The sequence below is a fragment of the Carassius auratus genome, unplaced genomic scaffold (genome assembly GCF_003368295.1).
Source record: "Carassius auratus strain Wakin unplaced genomic scaffold, ASM336829v1 scaf_tig00215709, whole genome shotgun sequence".
NCBI lineage: Eukaryota > Metazoa > Chordata > Actinopteri > Cypriniformes > Cyprinidae > Carassius > Carassius auratus.
Window position 1 is genome coordinate 26990 of NW_020528206.1, and position 18943 is coordinate 45932.

The following is an 18943-nucleotide window of genomic DNA, read 5'->3' on the forward strand; positions in this document are numbered from 1 at the left end:
CTACCTGCTCCATGACCCAGACAAATTACTCTCTGAAGATTAAACCGCCTTTTCACCAAAAATACATCAGATGTGTCTTAATGCATATCAGAAAAGATAAGACGTTCCAAGACGAGGGCGATCATCTTGATTAGATTTTTGTGCTCCAGATGAATTTGCTCAAAGCAAAGCCCAGACAGCTGGACATGCTGGTGTCCCTGTTATACGTATCAGCCATGTCTGGACTCCGAAAGACAATGCATTTTCTAGCTCAGTTTTGGCCTCTGAGAAATGTAGACATGAAAGATGTTTTGTGGTGTTTGTGAGTTTGAGTTTGTGTACATGTGAGAGAAAGCTTGTGGGCTATTGGCAAACATACAGATATTATAGCACTTCTGAGAGACTGAGGGCCATTCACACTTAAGAAGATAAGGATTGCTCAGAGCTGTTCGGGCCTCAGACTTTGAAACATGTAAGGGCTATTGAAAATGACTTTCATGGAGTCCTTGCTTTAAAAGCAGAAGCTATTAGAGCTCAAATGTTTTTTTTTTTCACAATTTCTTAATATTTTGGTTTGTCACAATGTCACAAACAAACTGATTAGTGGACTAAAAGTAGTCCTGTGTCTGTTTACACCGTAGAAAATGAATTTTCTAGCTGCATGTTACAGATCTTATTTATATAGATTTTTTTTATATTGTATTAATCAAAATGCGGCAATTGGACTTTTTGCAAACAACAGACTCCTCTCTGGTGACTTATTTTATACCAAATATTCAAATTAATAAATAAAATAACTTAAATATATACGCGTTTATATATACTATTCTAATTTAAATATAACTGACTCCAAAATGTTAATTGCCTCAGACTTCTGTAACCCACTGTATGTTAATAATATACTCGTAAATAATTTGTTTGCTTGATTAAGATATCCAGTATATGATATCAGTACAATGTAACAACATCTCAGTCATAGCTGAGAGTCAGATTGATGTCCCCTGATAACAAATGTGATCAGCTTTAGTAAACAAACCTTGCAGATCTGATCCGTGTGCTACTAAGTGGCTCTGTGATGATTAATAGCAACATCACATGAGAACAGAGACTATATGGTGTCACTTTCACACTAATGATAGATCACTCTCCTGCTTTATGGGTTTATGCTAACGGAAGCTGTTTTAGGACAGCGATTTTTAAGCTATTTTTCCTTTTCTTTTTTTCTGTGATGTGAAGTCTGCATTTATAAGTGTAATCTGACAAACACCTTGATTCATTTTGAAATGAAATCTTGGGTTTAAAGGAGAGGAGGAAATTGCTCTTCTGTTTCACATTCACCTGTGACTTCACCGACTGTTCTGCTCTAACTCTGTCTGTTGTACAGCTTGGTAAGACCTATGGGAAGGTTTATGTCAAAGCAAACACATTGAACTTTTTTTTTTTTTCTTTTCAAGCGAGGTTGAGAGAAAGCAGTGGGGAGAGAGAGAAATAAAGAGAAAAAGACATCAGATTGTTCCCCAATGCCATGCAGAATCTATTCTCTAAATTAAGTAAAATATGTTTTTTTACAGTGTATGCAGGCTGAATTGTAATTCAAAGTCTGTGTTTTCCAAATAATTGTGCTAATTCACTAAATCAGGCCTGACATTGATCGACTCTCAATGAGTAATTCATGCAAACATATGAATTCTGTCATGATTTACTCACCTTCATGTCGTTTCAAACCTGTATGATTTTCACACCACCACGTAATGGACTGGATGAAGCACTGAATGGCGTACAGGAAAGCAATGGGAGCTCCTAGGATTTTACTTTTCAGCTAATTAAATATTGAGTTGTTTTCAACCAAAATCAGTTGGAGACAGTCATGATGTACTGCCATTTAATTGAATTCACCCAACCGGATATTCATTGAATTTCTCTTCCTCCAGAAGATAGTGGGTTTGGAATGACAAGAGTAAATGAGTAAATTGTATTATATTTAATTTTTTATTCTGTATTAATTTTAACTTTTATTTTATTGGTGTGTATATTTTCTACCGTGTGTGTGTGAACTGGTATTCATTACGATGTGATGACCAAATGTCCCCACAAGTAGTAATACCAGTATATTTTGACCTTGTGGGTCCCTGTGAGAAAACAAGCTTATAAATCATATAGAATGAAGTGTTTGGAAAATCTGAAATAGCAGAAAGTTTTCTGTGATGGTAGGTTAAGGGGTTGAATTAGGATAAGGGGATACAAAAATACAGTTATTACAGCAGAAAAACCATTACAGCTATGGAATATCTTCACAAAAACTGGAAACCTGTGTGTGTGTGTATGTGTACACACCCCTTTTTGTAGCAATAACTGCAGCTAAACATTTCTTGTAACTGCTGATCAGTCTTATAGGAATTTTAGCCCTTTCTTCAGTACAGAACCTCTTTAACTCTGTGATATTGGTGAGTTTTTATTTTTATTTTTTATGATTTGCTTGTTTCAGGTCCTTCCGCAACATTTCATCTGGACCGGACTTTGACTTGACCAATCCAAAACATTAACTATTTAACCATTCTTTGGTTGAACGACTTGTGTGCTTGGGTTCATTATATTGCTGCATGGCCCATTTTCTCTTGAGATTCAGTTCTGAGACTGATGTCCTGATATTTTCCTTTAGAATTGCTGATAAAATTCTGAATTCATTGTTCCATCAATAGCCGTGTTTCCACTATCGAGCTAGGACCGGGCGTGCTAGTGCGTGCCAGGGCCAGTCGCGTTTCCACTGTCACTTCCGGGGCTTGATCGTGCCTCGCTGGGGCTTCCTCGGGGCCAACGGCCAGGTTTTTTCGGCCCGACGAAAACCTTGGGCCAAAGCGGGCCAGCTGGGGCTAGAGGAGGGGTTACGAACAAAGGCGGAGTTTCTCAGCGTCTGGAGAGCGTCAGCGCGGATCATTTCAGAAAGACAACAGCTTTAACACCAGCATTAAAGACGTTTTAAAATAAGTTGATCTTAAAACTCACTCTTAGTAAGCAGCAAGTGTTTGAAATAACTTGATCCGATGTGGATTATAATCATTAAACAAGGCAGAAATATTTATAAGCGATGTTAAAGATTATGCACGCCAAACATTAACGTTATATAGTAAACATGTTAAAAATGACCGCGTGGATAAATCAGACGTCAGCTTCTTATTCTCTATCACATTTATTAAGTAACATTGTATCTGTCGTTTCGTGAGTTTAGCTCCACGTTGCATATCATCAAAATATAATAATGATTTTTGTTTGGGAGCTTTTATAAAAATAGAGAGTCTGCGCTGTGGAACATTTCAGAAAGATAACAGCTCTAACACAAACATTAAACACTTTTTTAAATAAGTCGAGCAAAACTCTCTTTCAGTCAGCAGTGAGTGTTTGAAATAACTTGATCCAATGTGGATTATAATCACTAAACAAGGCAGAAATATTTATAAGTGATGAAAATGATATGCACGCTAAACATGTTACCATAGTAAACATTTTAAAATATGACCGCTTGAAGAAATCAGACGTCAGCTTCTTATTCTCTATCACAATCGTGTATTAATTAAGTAACTCATATTATCTGTCACAAGCCTCGTCTCGAGAGTTTTTCTCACGTTGCCTATCATAAAAGAATATAGCCTAATAATGTTTTTTGTTCGGGAGCTTCATTCTAAATGTGACGGCTGTGGCTAATAAACAGAAACAGACTTGAATGAACAAGCAGGCTATTTTCATGAGCGTTAAAAATAAATAAATAAAATAGAAATAAGTGTATTTATGTGTGAATTATTTTGAGTCCTGATAAATTAAAACAATATGATCAATGTATCACTTATTCTATAGTTAAAACATCATGCTTTTGAATTTGAATATATAACAAAGCATGCAAACAAACTGCCGCTTTTATCATCTTCGTTTTGTGATCGCGCATGTTCCAGTGACTTATTTCTTAGTTTTCTGATAACTTCTCTTTGATGGTGAAATAATGAGGTTGCATGACGTTGTTCTGAGAGGCGTGTAAAGGGCGTGTTTTAGTGACGTGCAGCGGTGCTTCAAGCTCCACTGTGGAAACCCTGCGCTATTCTGGCCTCGGTGCTACTGGCCCGGGGCTATGAGCCCCGCCCGGCCCGCTTTAAGCCCTGGCTCGCACTGGCCCGACAGTGGAAATGCGGCTATGACGGCTACCCATCCTGGCCCAGATGGAACAAAACAAGCCCAAGCCATAATACTACCACAAACATGTTTCACAAATTGGATAAGGTTCCTATGTTGGAATGCAGTGTCTCCCTTTCTCCAAATATAGCGCTTCTCATTTAAACCCAAAATTAATATTTTGGTCTCATCCATTAAACATTTCTCCAAAAGCCCTCTGGCTTGTCCACATTATCTGCATAAGGGCAGTAAAAAGTTATTACTATGTAGCAGCTTTGAAAATCAGTGGGTGATTAGTTTTTTCTTTGAAACATTACTCTTTTTTTTTTCAGACTGTTAGTAATCACTCCTGTATAGCTAAGTGAAGTGATTTCCCAGCATTTTTTTTAACACTGACCAGTTGAAAATGTGATACTTATTTACAACAATTCAACAATAAGTTAATATTTTGGTATATTAGACAGATTTTGCTAAATTGTGTAAATGAAAATATTACCTATAAAGCCACAGAATAACTTTTGTTCGTCTCCTAACAAAACACAATAGGTATTTGACTGTTCTGTGTATGACATCAAAGTACCACAGCAGTGATTAGAGAGCATTTGAGATTTTTAGTTTTTTAACTCTCTAGATTTTTTACTTTCTTAAATCTCTTTATTCCAAAGATATACTACAAGCTATTAAATGTATTATTGTAAGCTGCTTCAGAGGCATAAGCTATTGCAAGTATTTCATACATACAATAATAATAATAAAACAGTGCATTGACCTAAAAAAGGAAATGTACTTTTATGTACCGTATTTTCCGGACTATAAGTCCCACTTTTTTTCAAAGTTTGGCTGGTCCTGCGACTTATGGTCAGGTGCGACTTATCAAAATTAATTTGACATGAACCAACAGAAATGAACCAAGAGAAAACATTACCGTCTACAGCCACGAGCGGGCTCTTGCAGGTGTAGACCGTAATGTTTTCTCTTGGTTCTTGGTTTTAAGTAAATGCAACTTATAGTCCAGTGTGACTTATATATGTTTTTTTCCTCATCATGATGTATTTTTAAACTGATGCGACTTATACTTAGGTGCGACTTATAGTCCGAAAAATACGGTTAGTAAAAATCTGTCTTTACAACTTTCACTTGTAATGGAGTAATATTCGACCAACAGCATCAAGTAAGTTCAAGTTCTAGTTGAGCTTTATTGTCATTCTGCTTCATGTACATACAGTGGAACCAAATATCGTCTAGCAGGACCACGGTGTTGCATAAATATTAAAAATAATGGAGTTGTGTAGGCTTTGGCCACCTCTGCCTGTTATACACTCTAAACCATTTAGCTGTGATAAAGCCATCCTGTCTATGGACAGAGATTTGAAATGAGGGCTGCAGGTGCAGAGTTTCCATAATGCTCTCAGGAGATCCCTCAAATGCATATTAAGCCATAGTAGATGACATGCACAAGTCCAAGTGCTCTATTAGAGCTAACGACTGTCCTCATACCTATTAACAGTCACCTTTGTTTAAGAGGCAAGCCTGTGCACTGCAATAACACACAGCAGTCGTTGACATCAACCACAAAAATTCACACTGTAGCTGAGGGGCAATTAGTTTAGAAACAAACAGACGTCATGCTCTTGTTCTATTGGATTGTAATTATGTAAATCCGAATGGAAGCAGACCTAATTTGCTATTAGAAGGATAGTTTACCCATGATTGAATGTTTTTTTCTTTTGGGTCGTAATTTAGCCTACTTACATTCATGCTGTTCCAAACCTGTAAAGATCTGAACAATTCTGGTTTTAATTCTGCAGTTCCTTAATGCTTCCATTTTAAATATGCCATAAATACAATCCAGTACTACTACTACTGCTACCAGACAATAATGTGGAAGCATCTTTCATTCATCAATATTCATAATATGTCATATTACTGACAAAATGTGTATCTTTAATTACACGTTAGTAGGCTACTGCTGTTACAAGACAGAAGAGGCAGACACATGGATAAAGGAATGAGAGTTTATTTTGAACAACCAGATGAGTGATCTGCAGTGAAGGGTATGGTGAGTAGGTGAGTAGACATCCAGGTAATGTAGACTAGAAAGACTCAGAACGTCTTCTTGTAGATGGAGATCAGATGGAGACACACGGGACTAGAGAAGACTCAGGAGCACACACATGAAACGAGGAACAATGAGGATGACTTGGAGAGAATGCAAGGGAACAGGCAAACAACAATGGATTCCTAGAGGTAAGCACAGCGTTAGCGTATTGGTGCAAATTATACCGGACAGTGACTGAGAGTGAGAGTGGTGCTTAAGTGCTGGATGTAATTGCTTGATAGATGTGTGTGTGTGTGATCAATACTCAGGAGAGGGAGTGTGCTGTGATTGAGTTAGAGTGGAGTCTGGCATGATTGTGACATTACCCCCCACAGGAGCGGGCCGTGGACCCTGACGTCATGGTGGTCAGCCTCTACCCCTTGGTGCGGGTCTCTCAGCAGGTTAGGATCAAGTATGTCACTTCTGGGTACCCATGAGTGTTCCTCGGGACCGTAACCCTCCCAGTCCACAAGGTACTCTAGTAGACCACCACGGCACCGGGAGTCCAAGATCTCGTGAACCTGGTAGGTGGCACCGTCCTTTAGGATGAGTGGAAGGGGGGGTTCTGTGCTGTGCCAGGCTCTGTGGGAACAGAAACAGAGGGATGATGGGGTTTTAGTAAGCAGACATGGAAGGTAGGATGACTCAGCTTTCGGCAAGGTAGAAGTAACCTGATGTGCCTGGTGGACAGCCAGACCTTCTGATCTGGTCTAGGTGTGACCAGGGTCTGTTGGGAATGGGCAGAGGGAGAAGCTTTCTGTAGGGAAGATGATGAGGGCTCTTCGAGATGGCACAGTCCTTGCAACCTCTTAGTACCTTGTGACCTCTTGTGCCATGTTAGGCCACCAGAAGCGTTCCTTTAGCAGCGAGAGGGTCTCATTGACCCCTGGGTGGCCAGTGCCCAGCGACGAGTGGGAAGTGTGAATGAGGGGAGTGTGCCGTGTCTGGGTGATGTAGAGCAAACCTGGTGGACAACCCGGCGGAGTGTTGGTGGAGACGTTGGAAGAAGGGCAGTGTTTCCTCTGACCAGGTAATGGGTCTTACAACGATGTTCTCAGGCTGGCTCTGGATATGTTCTGGCTCTTCTGTCCTCTCTTCAGGATTGTGGAGATGGGATAAAACATCCGCTTTAGTATTTTTGGAACAAGGAAGGTAGGAGATAGTAAAGCGGAAATGGGTAAAGAATAATGCCCATCTTGCCTGTCGTGGGTTTAATCTCTTGGCGTCCCTGAGGTACTGTAGATTCTTGTGATCTGTCAACAACACTACGAATGGATGTTGTATACCCTCTTACCACTGTCTCCCCTCCTCAAGAGCCAGCTTGACGGCTAACAGCTCCCGGTTGCCGCTGTCATAGTGGACTTCCACCGGGTTGAGTTTGCGAGAGAAAAAGGCACAGGTATGGAGTCTACTTAGATTCCCCTGCTGCTGGGCAAGAACTGCTCCTACTCCTGTGGTTGAGGCATTGACTTCCACGATGAAGGGTTTCTCTGGATCTGGATGTACCAGGAGGGGAGCGGATGTGAAAGATCTCTTAAGAGACTCGAAGGCTTGAATGGCAATGGGTGTCCATGACAGAGACTTGGGTTTGTGGCGTAGGAGGTGAGTAAGTGGACTTCTATGTTGCTGTAGTTCAGGATAAAGTGGCGGTAGAAATTGCAGAAACCGAGGAACCGTTGGAGTTCCTTGATGGTGGTGGGTATGGGCCAGTTGTGGATGGCATCCACCTTCCCCTTGTCCATCCGGATGCCAGTGCTATCGATGTGGTAACCAAGGAACTGCACTGAGGGTTGGTGGAAAGAGCATTTCTCTGCCTTCAGGAACAACTGGAAATCCCTCAGGCGTTTCAGGACCTCCGCAACATGGTGGCGATGTTCGGACATACTCCGAGAGTAAATCAGGATATCATCGATGTAGATCAAGAGAGACTTGTGGAGGAACTCCTGGAGTACCTCATGGATGAAGCCCTGGAATATGGAGGGGGCGTTGGCCAATGCATATGGCATGACGAGGTACTCATAGTGCCCTGTAGGGGTCACAAAGGCTGTCTTCCATTCGTCCCCCTCACGTATCCGGATGAGGTTGTACACGCTGCGGAGGTCCAACTTGGAGAAGACAGTGGCACCACGGAGATGTTCTAGTGCAGCTGGGATGAGAGGAAGGGGGTAACGGAACTTGACAGTGATCTGGTTGAGTGCACGGTAATCTATACAAGGCCGCAAGCCTCCATCCTTCTTCGCCACAAAAAAGAAGCTTGAAGCAGCAGGGGAAGTAGATGGACAGATGTAACCTTGATCCAAAGCTTCCTTAATTTATTCCTCCATGGCCTTCTCCTCCGGAAGTGACAGTAGATAAATCTTTCCACAGGGCACTGGTTCTGATTTCGCCAGTCTTCCAGGAGATGATGGGATTGTGCTGCTCCAACCATGGGCGCCCTAGAATCACATCAGCTGTGGATTCCTCCAGAACCAGCAAATGTTGTTGTTCTACATGTATGGCTCCACTCTGAAGCTGAATGTGTCCAGCACAGAAACTCATCAACTTCCGGCTGAGAGGTCTGCCCGTTATCAAGTTGATTTGATAGATGGATTGCGTGGCGGTAGACTTGAGCTTGAGCTGATGGCAGAGGGCGCCGGAGATGAAATTGCCAGCTGACCCCGAGTCGAGAAGGGCAAAGACTCGAATAGTAACATCGGCAGCAATTAGGTTCACAAATGTAGTGAGTGGTTTAATTTTATGTATCGATAGAACTATAGCACCCACCTTGGGACGAGGAGGACGAATAGGGCATCTAGAGATGAAGTGTTCAGAGGAACCACAGTAAATGCACAAGTTCTGAGTCAATCTGTCTCTGACGTTCTGCGCGAGTCAACCATGCGGTATCCAGCTGCATGGGTTCGTGGGGTGGTTCTGGAGGGCTGATGGATTCAGGTCGGCAGAGGGATGGATGAGAGAGTAACTGGTCTTGGTGCTCTTTGAGACACGACTGCATTCAAGTGGCAAAGGGTGTGGAGAGTTGGATAAAACGTTCAAGCCCGATGGAATCCTTGTATGCAGTGTGATGCAAACGCACACAAGGGTTCAACCCCTGACGATAAGTGGTGATCAAAGCTTGTTCAATCCATCTTCTTGCGGCAGCTAGAGAATGGAATTGCAGAGCATATTCACTCACAGTCATGGAATTTTGCCTTAACCGACACAGTCATTCTCCAATTTATGAATCCCAGGTAGGCATTCCGAAAACTTCCTTGAAGTGAGTTAGGAAACTGGAAATAGACTGGAGTATGTCACTTTTCTGAGACCAGAGTGATTCAGTCCAACAGAGCGCCTAACCATTCAACTGTGATATCATGAACGCTACCTTTGAGAGGTTGCTCGGATACAAGTGCGGTTGCATCTCAAAGACCAGCGAACACTGTAAGATGAACCCTTTGCAATCCTCCACAGGGGAATGGCAGTTAACGGTGGTGAAGAAGCCGCAGCAATGTTAGCGGAAGTAGGTGCTGGTGGAATAGGAGGAATTCCTGACTGACATCATCCGCGATATCACGGAAGTGCCCCGGGATGCTCATGCTGGTGTTCGTCAGCGTTGGTCCGGTATTCTGTTACAAGACAGAAGAGGCAGACACACAGATAAAGGAATGAGATTTTATTTTGAACAACCAGATGAGTGATCGGCAGTGAAGGGTATGGTAAGTAGGTGAGTAGAGATTCAGGTAATGTAGACTTGAAAGACTTAGTCTTCTTTTGGATCGAGATCGGATGGAGACACACAGGACTGGAGAAGACTCAGGAGTACACACAGGAGATGAGGAACAACAAAATTGACTTGGAGAGAATGCAAGGGAACAGGCAGACAGCAATGGAGTCCTAGAGGTAAGCACAGCGTTAGTGTCTTGGTGCAAACAATACCGAACAGTGATTAAGAGTGAGAGTGGTGCTTAAGTGCTGGATGTAATTGCTGGATAGATGACATGCAGGTTTGTGTGATCAATACTCAGAAGAGGGAGTGCGCTGTGATTGAGATAGGGTGGAGTCTGGCGTGATTGTGACAACTGCTTGCTGTTTGATTAACAAAAGAACCGGCTCATTTGAGTAATTAATTTGGTAATTGAACTTCACTGGTTGTGCTAAATATTTTTGGTTTTACAAAAAAAAAAAAAGAATTAATTTGATTAATTCGTTCAGAAATAGGACAGTGGTTTTGCTATATGTTTTTGAAAATAAATAATAAGTGACTCGGAATCATTCGTTCTAAACGTCAAACATCGTCAAACATCGTCAAACATCCGGATTTGTGCTACAAATTCTGTAGAGGTGTTGCGGCAGATTGCGGTATTTTACTGTGTTTCTTCGCATGGTTTGTTGTTATTGATGTTGTTGTTGTTCTTTTTTTTTTTAAATCAAAGAGGCTGTCAACCTCCAAAATGAACAAAATAGTCCCTACACAACTTTTTTTTCTGTTAAAATCAACTCATTGTTGCATAACCATATTCAATTTTGCTACAGGATGCATCCTGACAGGTTTATGAATACATCATATAGTAAACATGAGTTACAGTAGCTACATGGGATTTTTTTTTTTTTTTAAGTTTGACAGCCCCCTTCACTATCATTAAACAAAAAAGAGCTGCTTAGTAGCTTAAATGATGACTCATAATTTTCTTTTCTGGATGAATGTTTTTTTAACTAGTTCTGTCCATATTGTTTTCAGCATTATTCCATTACTGTGGCACTTAAATATTGATTTCGTTGTTGATTTAGCTTCTTTTATGATGATGTTTTGCAGAAACGGAGGTCAAGAGAGGAAAGCGAGAAGGTGTGTGGGTGCTGTTATCTAACTAACCTTTATATTCTGCACTGGAAAATATTTGCTCACTCTTGAACAAGGCCTTTGAAAAGATCAAGATCCGGCTCATAATGCCCATTTCTGTCAATGATGCAGCGTGGCTGGGATTGTGGGGGTGAGCTTGTGTGGAGCTGAGGTGATGTTCTGGGGGGAAAAATTTCAATTTAGCTAAAGTATCAGTGTACTGAGTATATCGAGTGAATGTCATCATATATCTGCACTTGTATAGTGCATCAGTGAATAAGAGCTTTTATTCAAATCCACACAGATGGGATAATATTGCTGTGCTGCTGAATGTGATGATGTTTACTGCCAGCTTAAGGTTTTTTTTTTTTTAGTATTTTGATTAATTCTGAGATTTGGTTTAGACCGCCGTAATACTGTTTTCCCTGTCCCTAATCTGCTAACCTCATAACTCTTAATCAAACCCCAAAGCTGTCCCTCACTATTTTGTCTTCAACATAGTAATCCTGAATGAATGAGGTCATAGATTGTGTCCATGTGACACGCGCCAGTCATTTTACCTGAAACTTCTCAAAAAAGTGAGAGTTTTGTGCTCCTTAAAATAAATCCAGGAAAGCCACATCCAGTGATCATCCACCAAATCAATTTGTCTCACAGAAGGATGCAACTGTGCACTCGGAAGACTTCTTCATTCTCTGATTTCTTATCATAAGCTTCATGACCACAACCCTGGCACAGAACATCAGTTGTCTGCTACATCTAATAGCAGAGGTAACCAGTTTCACTCACAAATTGTATTATTCATTATTAAGGTATGCTTTTCTAACTATACATTATGATGTTTAATGAAAAATAAATACTAGGAGGATATTTTGCATAGGAGGATACTGAGATACCAAAATCGTCCTTTGTCATATGAAGATCAATTATAACCGATGGCTGTCTCTGTACAGAAATTGATGATTGTGGCAGATTAGCCCAGGGGAATAGAACACACGAACACCAACATACTGTTCTGTAGCTGACAGCCGGACAGACCGTATCCATCAAAGTGATTGAAATGATGAAAAATGCCTCACAGCCTGTCATTATCCCAGCGCTCATTCTTAGTTCTGCGACATCACAGATTGGAATATGAAATTATTTCACAAATTTATCCTCAAGCTGTCATTGTTTAGACTGGAGCGTGTTTACACATTACAGACGCAGCTACGGTGCTGTAATTATGATCAAGCATGAGGAGACCGCGCAAAAACAACATTTGATTTGGGTCGGTGCTGCCATCAGTTGGTACAACTATCACTGCAAATAACCAAAACCTTCATGTAACGCAGGGATTCCCGACTTTTTTTGGTCAATTGAACCCCTTCGACCTATAATATTTGTAGTTTTATTTATATTCTATTATAGTACTCATTAACATTTTGAATTCGTTTTTTTACGTTCAATATAAAATTTTTATTGTTACTATCTTTATATTTATTTTTATAGCTAAACTCAAACTTTTTACAGTTAGTTGCATGCATATATATATATATATATATATATATATATATATATATATATATAAAATCTCAGATTATAATAATAATTGTAATAGTTTTAGTTAACAATAACAACAAACAACACTGGATTTATTTTATATAAATAATTTATAATTATATTTAAAAGGAAGACAAGTCTATTTCAAAAGTATACATTTTCATAAGTCATTTATTAACACGATTTCAGAAGAGAGGATAATTTGGTCCCAAGCAAAATGTTAGAGTGGCATAATCAAAATGCATTAAATTTAAAAAGAAAAATTATTAGACATTTTATTATTTAAGGCAACATATACAATGAAACCATTTTTGCTTGCAAATAGATTTCCCTGCCACAACTGATGGAGAGAGAGAAAAAACATAAAAGTCAACATTAGTGAAACTACAGCATGTGCAGTTCTTTACACCTGAACAGTATGAGCTACCAGACTTTAAATGAGTGTCACAGTTTCAGCAAAAACAGTTTACAGCACAGTGTAGTCTGACAGCTTTAGGTCCCCTGAGAAGAAACAGATTATTATTGAGCTGTGAGATGAGGTTTGTCATATTGTGAGTCCAAAAAATTATCCTGCGAATTGAGGTTGATTGTTTCCATAAAAAATGTGAGGGATGTTCGGGGATGTGTAATAAGACTATAAATGATCCTTTTAGGTAAAGGAATACTTCACTAAACACTGACCAATACAAACTGAATGCTAATGCTTAAAGAGTTTGAGTAAAAAATGTAAATAAAATGTAATGTACAACCTACAGTCAGATGAGGACAGTAGTGTTGTCACGTTTGTTAAATGCACCTTTTAGAGTAAGTCCTTCACTGATTTTCAATGGTCTTTCCTTCAACCAACATATTTAATTTTGCAATTGTATGTTTCAAGATTGCTGATGAGAAGATGAGTGGCGAGTTTCACCATTTAACTACACTCACTGTTGTCAAAAGCCGAGGCGTCAGGTGGACAGGTGTGTGACTGAGCTTTTACAACACCAAGAGGTAACAGGTTCTGTGAGCTTGATTGTGCAACACTATTTTCCACTGAGGAACTAACTGGTGGTTCGGCTCCAGAGCAACAAGTTTGTGTGTAGAGGTCTGAAGCCTGGGGCTGGTGTGCCTCGGGACCTTGAGAAAGGTCTGGGGAGGGGCACAGGAAGGCAGACAGCGGGCAGTCTGGAGAGGAATATTTGGCCAGCCTATGAAGCTGCTGGGGTCTGAGAGCGGCTTCGGCACAGACCGTCTCATACAGGCCCGAGTAACTCTGCCAAACCTTCTTCTTCATCTGATTCAGCTTTATCCTCTCAACACTCAGCTTCTCTCGCTCGCTCCTCTGCAGAGCACAAAGAAACAACATATATATTTGAAAATATTTATGCCTAAATTTAAGATTTGTTATTTATATTATTTGAAATAAATTTCAATTGCACATAAAATGTTACTGTAATGCACGGTTTTAATGTAAACTAATAAACTTAAAGTGCTGCATATATGTCAATCCTACATAAATGAAATGGGTAAGAATTCTGCACTCCAAAAACAGTGCTTGCATCTTTTTTATTTTATTTAAATAATCATATTTTTCAAAATATTTTTTTTTTATACATTTCATTTGATTTAACACATTCAATGTATTAGTACTATTACGGCAATCTTACCTGTTTCAATAATGTATGACTGACAAATATGCATCACATTAAGTTTATTAGTCTGTTTATTTAAAAACTGTACATTTTACATGCAATTCAAAGGTATGGATGAATCTCACAAAAACCTGTCCAGGTCATATTTCATCCACAAATAACAAATCTGATTTTTCAAAAAATAAATCAATAAATCTTTTTTTTTTTTCAAGGCCATTAAGATGCCATGGAATTCTTTATCATAATAAAAATGTGAATAAATAAATGTAATAATATAATATTTAAATGATTGCTTTATATACCGAATCAAAACTAACAGACATTTCAAAATAACTGAAATATATCTTCCATAAATAATATGAAAAAATTATTATTGATCCCTAAATAGTTGTGCATTTCCTGTCCATTTTCCTGAAGAAAAATCTAATTTCACTGAATTTCACTGAGATAGCAGCTGTAGATCAAAACGTTGATCCTGAATGAGGTATCTGAAGTTCTAGAAGAGTGTACAGCTATAAACTTGGAGCCTTTAGGGATCACTTTCAGACTATAAGGATCTGTCGAATACTCACCAGTTTCTCGATTTCACACTGCAGGTTGTATATGCAGTCAAGTTTCCGCTTACGGCAACGACGGGCTGCAAACCGGTTTTTGCTCCTCCTGCGGATGTCATGCACAACGTCGAGCTGCTCCCGTGTCAAGCACTGCTGCTTCAGCATCTGCTGGAAGTCATTCCTGCTTAGAGACACGATCTGATCCACAGAGAGCGGCAGCGCCATCTGGAGGAAAATAATCAACATGTCTCTCATCACCTAAACCAGGGGTTTCAAACCTGTCCCCCAGCAATGCACATTTCTCCCTCGTCTAACACACCTGATTCCACTCTTTAGCTCAGTAGTAGAGACTGTAAGGCCTGAACTGGGTGTGTCTGATAAGAGTGACAAACAAAATGTGCAGTGCTGGGGCTCCTCCAGATGTTTATATTTGACCACTATAATACTCAACATTCAGTGAGAATAAGATTTTTGGGTTAATGCCTTTATTTAGGTCCTCATTAAAAACTCATGTGGACTTTTGATCTCAAAACGAGTCTGACAAGTCATTATCAGGTGTGCAAAGTAGGTACGGTTCCAGCCTGCTCAAAACTCACTGAACAGTGCAAAGTCCAACAAACATGAACAACTCTAATAATGCTTAGCAGAGGTGCCAAGTTTATTGCTTACTGATCAACTTTAAACTGAAAGATATTTTATACTTAAATATATAAAAAAAAAAAAAATTAAAATATATTTCTAAATATGAATTATTCTATATTGTAATACTAATATATATTATAATTGTTCAAATGCTAATAACAACAGCAAAATAATAATAACATTTGTTTCAATTATTCATAATTTGTAAATTTAAAAAAGTTAAAAGATTTGCGACCTTAACAATTTTTTGCAAATAACATTAGATAATAAAAAAACATTATTATTAAAAAATAAAAAGCTTAAGGATAAGGGTTTGTTCACACCAATGAAGCAGCCCTCACCTCATACAATCGTTCACTGCTGTAAGACTCACTGTCCCCCTCTGTGTCAAAACTATCAGAGTCCTCCCCTGATTGGTTGGAGGGTATATATGGACTGCCCTCTGATGTGGGACCCCCCTCTCCATCGTGTAGGTGAGCCCCCACCGCGCCAAAGTTCTGCAGAAACGGACACTCCACTGCTCTGGGATCCGGGTAGCAGCTTTTCAGACAGTTGAGATTTGAGGGTTTCGCCACCGAGCCCAGGCCAGAGGGAGACGCCTGACAAGAATCCGGCCAGAACGTGAGCTGTTTGGCCACCTCTGTTTCCTCCACGCTCCTCTGTTCATTGCATCGGTCTTCTTTGAGCTCCATGTATGGCCTCACAACTTCCTCTGGGCCCGAGCGAGGGGACATTCCCCATTTTGCAGAGTCTCCTGAGTCACAAATAGATTGTGCCAACTCATTACAGGTTGGAAGTGATGGCTGGTCTGTGCAAGGTACAGGATTTAGGGGACAACATTCGGGCAGAAGAGAATCTTCATCGCCAATGAGAGGTGTCTTATCGCATGAAAAGACCTCCTGGCCGTCTTCATTGCTTGAGTGAGGTAGGGAGCTTAAAGGACAGTCGTCTTCTGTCCTGTCAAGAGACATGGGTTTAGAGCTGCAAACATCCTGACAGGATCGCTCCTTCCCACAAGCTATTTGAAACTTCCGGTACTTTGGGCACAGGAGGGAGTAATCTGTGTCTTTCTGGATGTGAAAGCTTTTTCCGACGTCCTCAATGGCCACCGAGGGAGGACAAGATGTCTCTTTGACTTTAAGTTGAGGTTTTGAAGGCTGAAGTAATGATTTGTCTTCATCAATAACATCATCCTTGTCATTCGAGCTCAATTCAGCCCCTCGTGATTTGAAACATTTGGTCTTGCAGCACTTCCTCTGGACTTTGGATGCACTTCTGCTGCTGTCAAAGAATTTGGGGAGAAGGAAGTCAAAGCAGGCTTTGTCCAAATTCTTGAAACCAAGAACAGAGGCACAGTTACGGATTTCCAGCACATTCTCTTTGTTAAAGAGGAGTTTTGAGGTGTAGGCAAAGTCCAGCAAGGGTTCAAATCCCTCTGAGGTAACCTTCAAAATGAAAAAAGAATCAAAAGTGCTTCATATCTCACACAGATGTTGTTTGTAATATATATGATATTTCTGCTGTAACTCGGCCAAAGATATCCCATGAACTTCCCCCTTTGAATGCATTTCAGACCTTTAACTATGTTGTTACCTCATCAGGAAGGTTGATGATAGTTCCTTCAGGTGTATGACTGGACACACGAGCGCTGAAATAATCACTGCAGGATGCCAGAACTGCCCGGTGGGCCCGATAACTCTGGGTCTCTGCCACAACAGTCACATCACACAGAAGATCTTTCTTCCTCTGCTCATTCAGACATTGCAGAACGTGGGAGCTGTGCACAGACGACTGGAAGGTGAACTTAAACGACTTGGAGTTTTCCACCGACATGCTGAGTTAATCTGTATGGTCAAAACATAAAGAATAGATGTACATGCTCAATTCAGGGAAACCGTCATGTAGTAATCATGACAGATTTTTTGGTTATAAAACTCATACATTAGACGTATTGACCAATTACATTTCTGTGACTCTCTTTTTCTGGATGTAGATGTTTTCAAAATCTCATTATGAATGTTGTATGCAGCAATTATAAAGTGCAATTTCTAACCAGTCTAATATTTTAGAGTGCAGCATAACTTGTAAAATACGTTTTCAGTATAGAGATTTCCATATGGTGAACTCAATTTTAAAATCCCATATGACTTTTACACCTTTTTTTTTTTTTTTTTTTTTTTTTTTACAAATTACAATAGTGATTGCCAACTTTTTCAACAGCATTGGTTCCTGAAGCATTTTTACCATAGATTTGTGTTAGAGAGTTAGAGTTAGGATATTGCCCATAAACCAAACAAACTAGCTAATAAGTGAATTACAGAATTTGTTTATCGTTTAATATGTTTTTGTTTTTTTTACGCAAGAATTATTTATGATATTACTGCTAGGACCTGCCTGTATAATTATATTTTTTCACTAGTTAGCAGGGAATAGGAAATGTAAAACCAAGAACGGAACAAGAACGGAGTGACACTGTGTGTGGGGAAGGTAAATTTACACCACTCCACTCACATGACTCCGTTCAGGTTTTGTGTTTATCTTGCCATGCAAAGTTTGCTGTTTTGGCTTGTTTTTGTTTTTTTTTCGTTTCGTTTCGATTGAGAAACGTTGCCAACGTGATACTTAAGCACGTACGTGTCTTTACCCACACGAGAACTCCTTATCTCCACCGTGTACTGAGAATTTGACCTAGTCAAGTCATGAGTGTATGTGCGCGCGCGCGTGTGTGTGGCTTAAGGGTGTGCGCGTTTACTGCTGACTCATTGGGATTTGCTGATAAAGGATGAGCAGGCATTTTCCCCGTCTGTCCCTTTCTAAACTCCTACACTTTACGAGAAACTTGGGGACCAGCTGTCTCGTACAGTTCAGCTGGAGCATTTTATGTTGTTAAACGGAAACATTTGAACTTATAACCCTAACAACAGACGCGCCTTGTACATACCTAACATTACGCTTGTGTCACAAAACCTAGTGAGCCGCCTACCTAGACAGCATCTAAAGCATCATAGGTGCGCTTTATATGTTCGAATGGAACCTTCGGAACGCGGATACAACGCTCAAAATCTAGTTAGGAAGCTCCTTATGTTTCCAGACAGCCTACGTCTAATGGGGAAAATGACATCTGTACAGACTAAAGTCTTGATCATTGAAAAACTCACCGTCGTATGGCGTGAAACAGAACCATATCCGAACTACACCATTCAATAATATTTTACATTTAATAATATTGTTAAGACATTGTTAAACTTTAAATATAGAATTCACCCATCTCCATTTTCAGTGTTTTTCTCTTTCGACAGAAAAAAACAAAACAAAACCACAAGAGATCGTATATACTCACCTGTCATATCACTGCAGAGTGAAAGAAAAAGGTTAATTTGATATGCTACTAACTACATACTAACTCGGCTTGCTTAAAGCGCTCACTTGTAACTATGAAAATAAGGAGGCGCTTGTGTTACATTCTAGTGTCGTGTGACTTCTGCCAAAAAAAATAGTTTTTCGTTCCGCCTTCTCAAACAATGCC

At 39.9% G+C, this 18943-nt stretch overlaps 1 protein-coding gene across 1 annotated transcript; it reads right to left on the reverse strand.

The window, feature by feature from the left end:
• Window positions 1–12743: 12743 nt before the first annotated feature.
• Window positions 12744–18915, reverse strand: LOC113095388 (transcription regulator protein BACH1-like). The gene is made up of 5 exons (XM_026260908.1): window positions 18758–18915; window positions 17011–17261; window positions 15759–16862; window positions 14794–15000; window positions 12744–13911 (listed from the first exon to the last, which is right to left on the reverse strand). Exons 2-5 carry the CDS (start codon window positions 17248–17250, stop codon window positions 13504–13506), a joined length of 1959 nt encoding a protein of 652 aa, XP_026116693.1. The 5' UTR covers window positions 17251–17261; window positions 18758–18915; the 3' UTR covers window positions 12744–13503.
• Window positions 18916–18943: the final 28 nt, after the last annotated feature.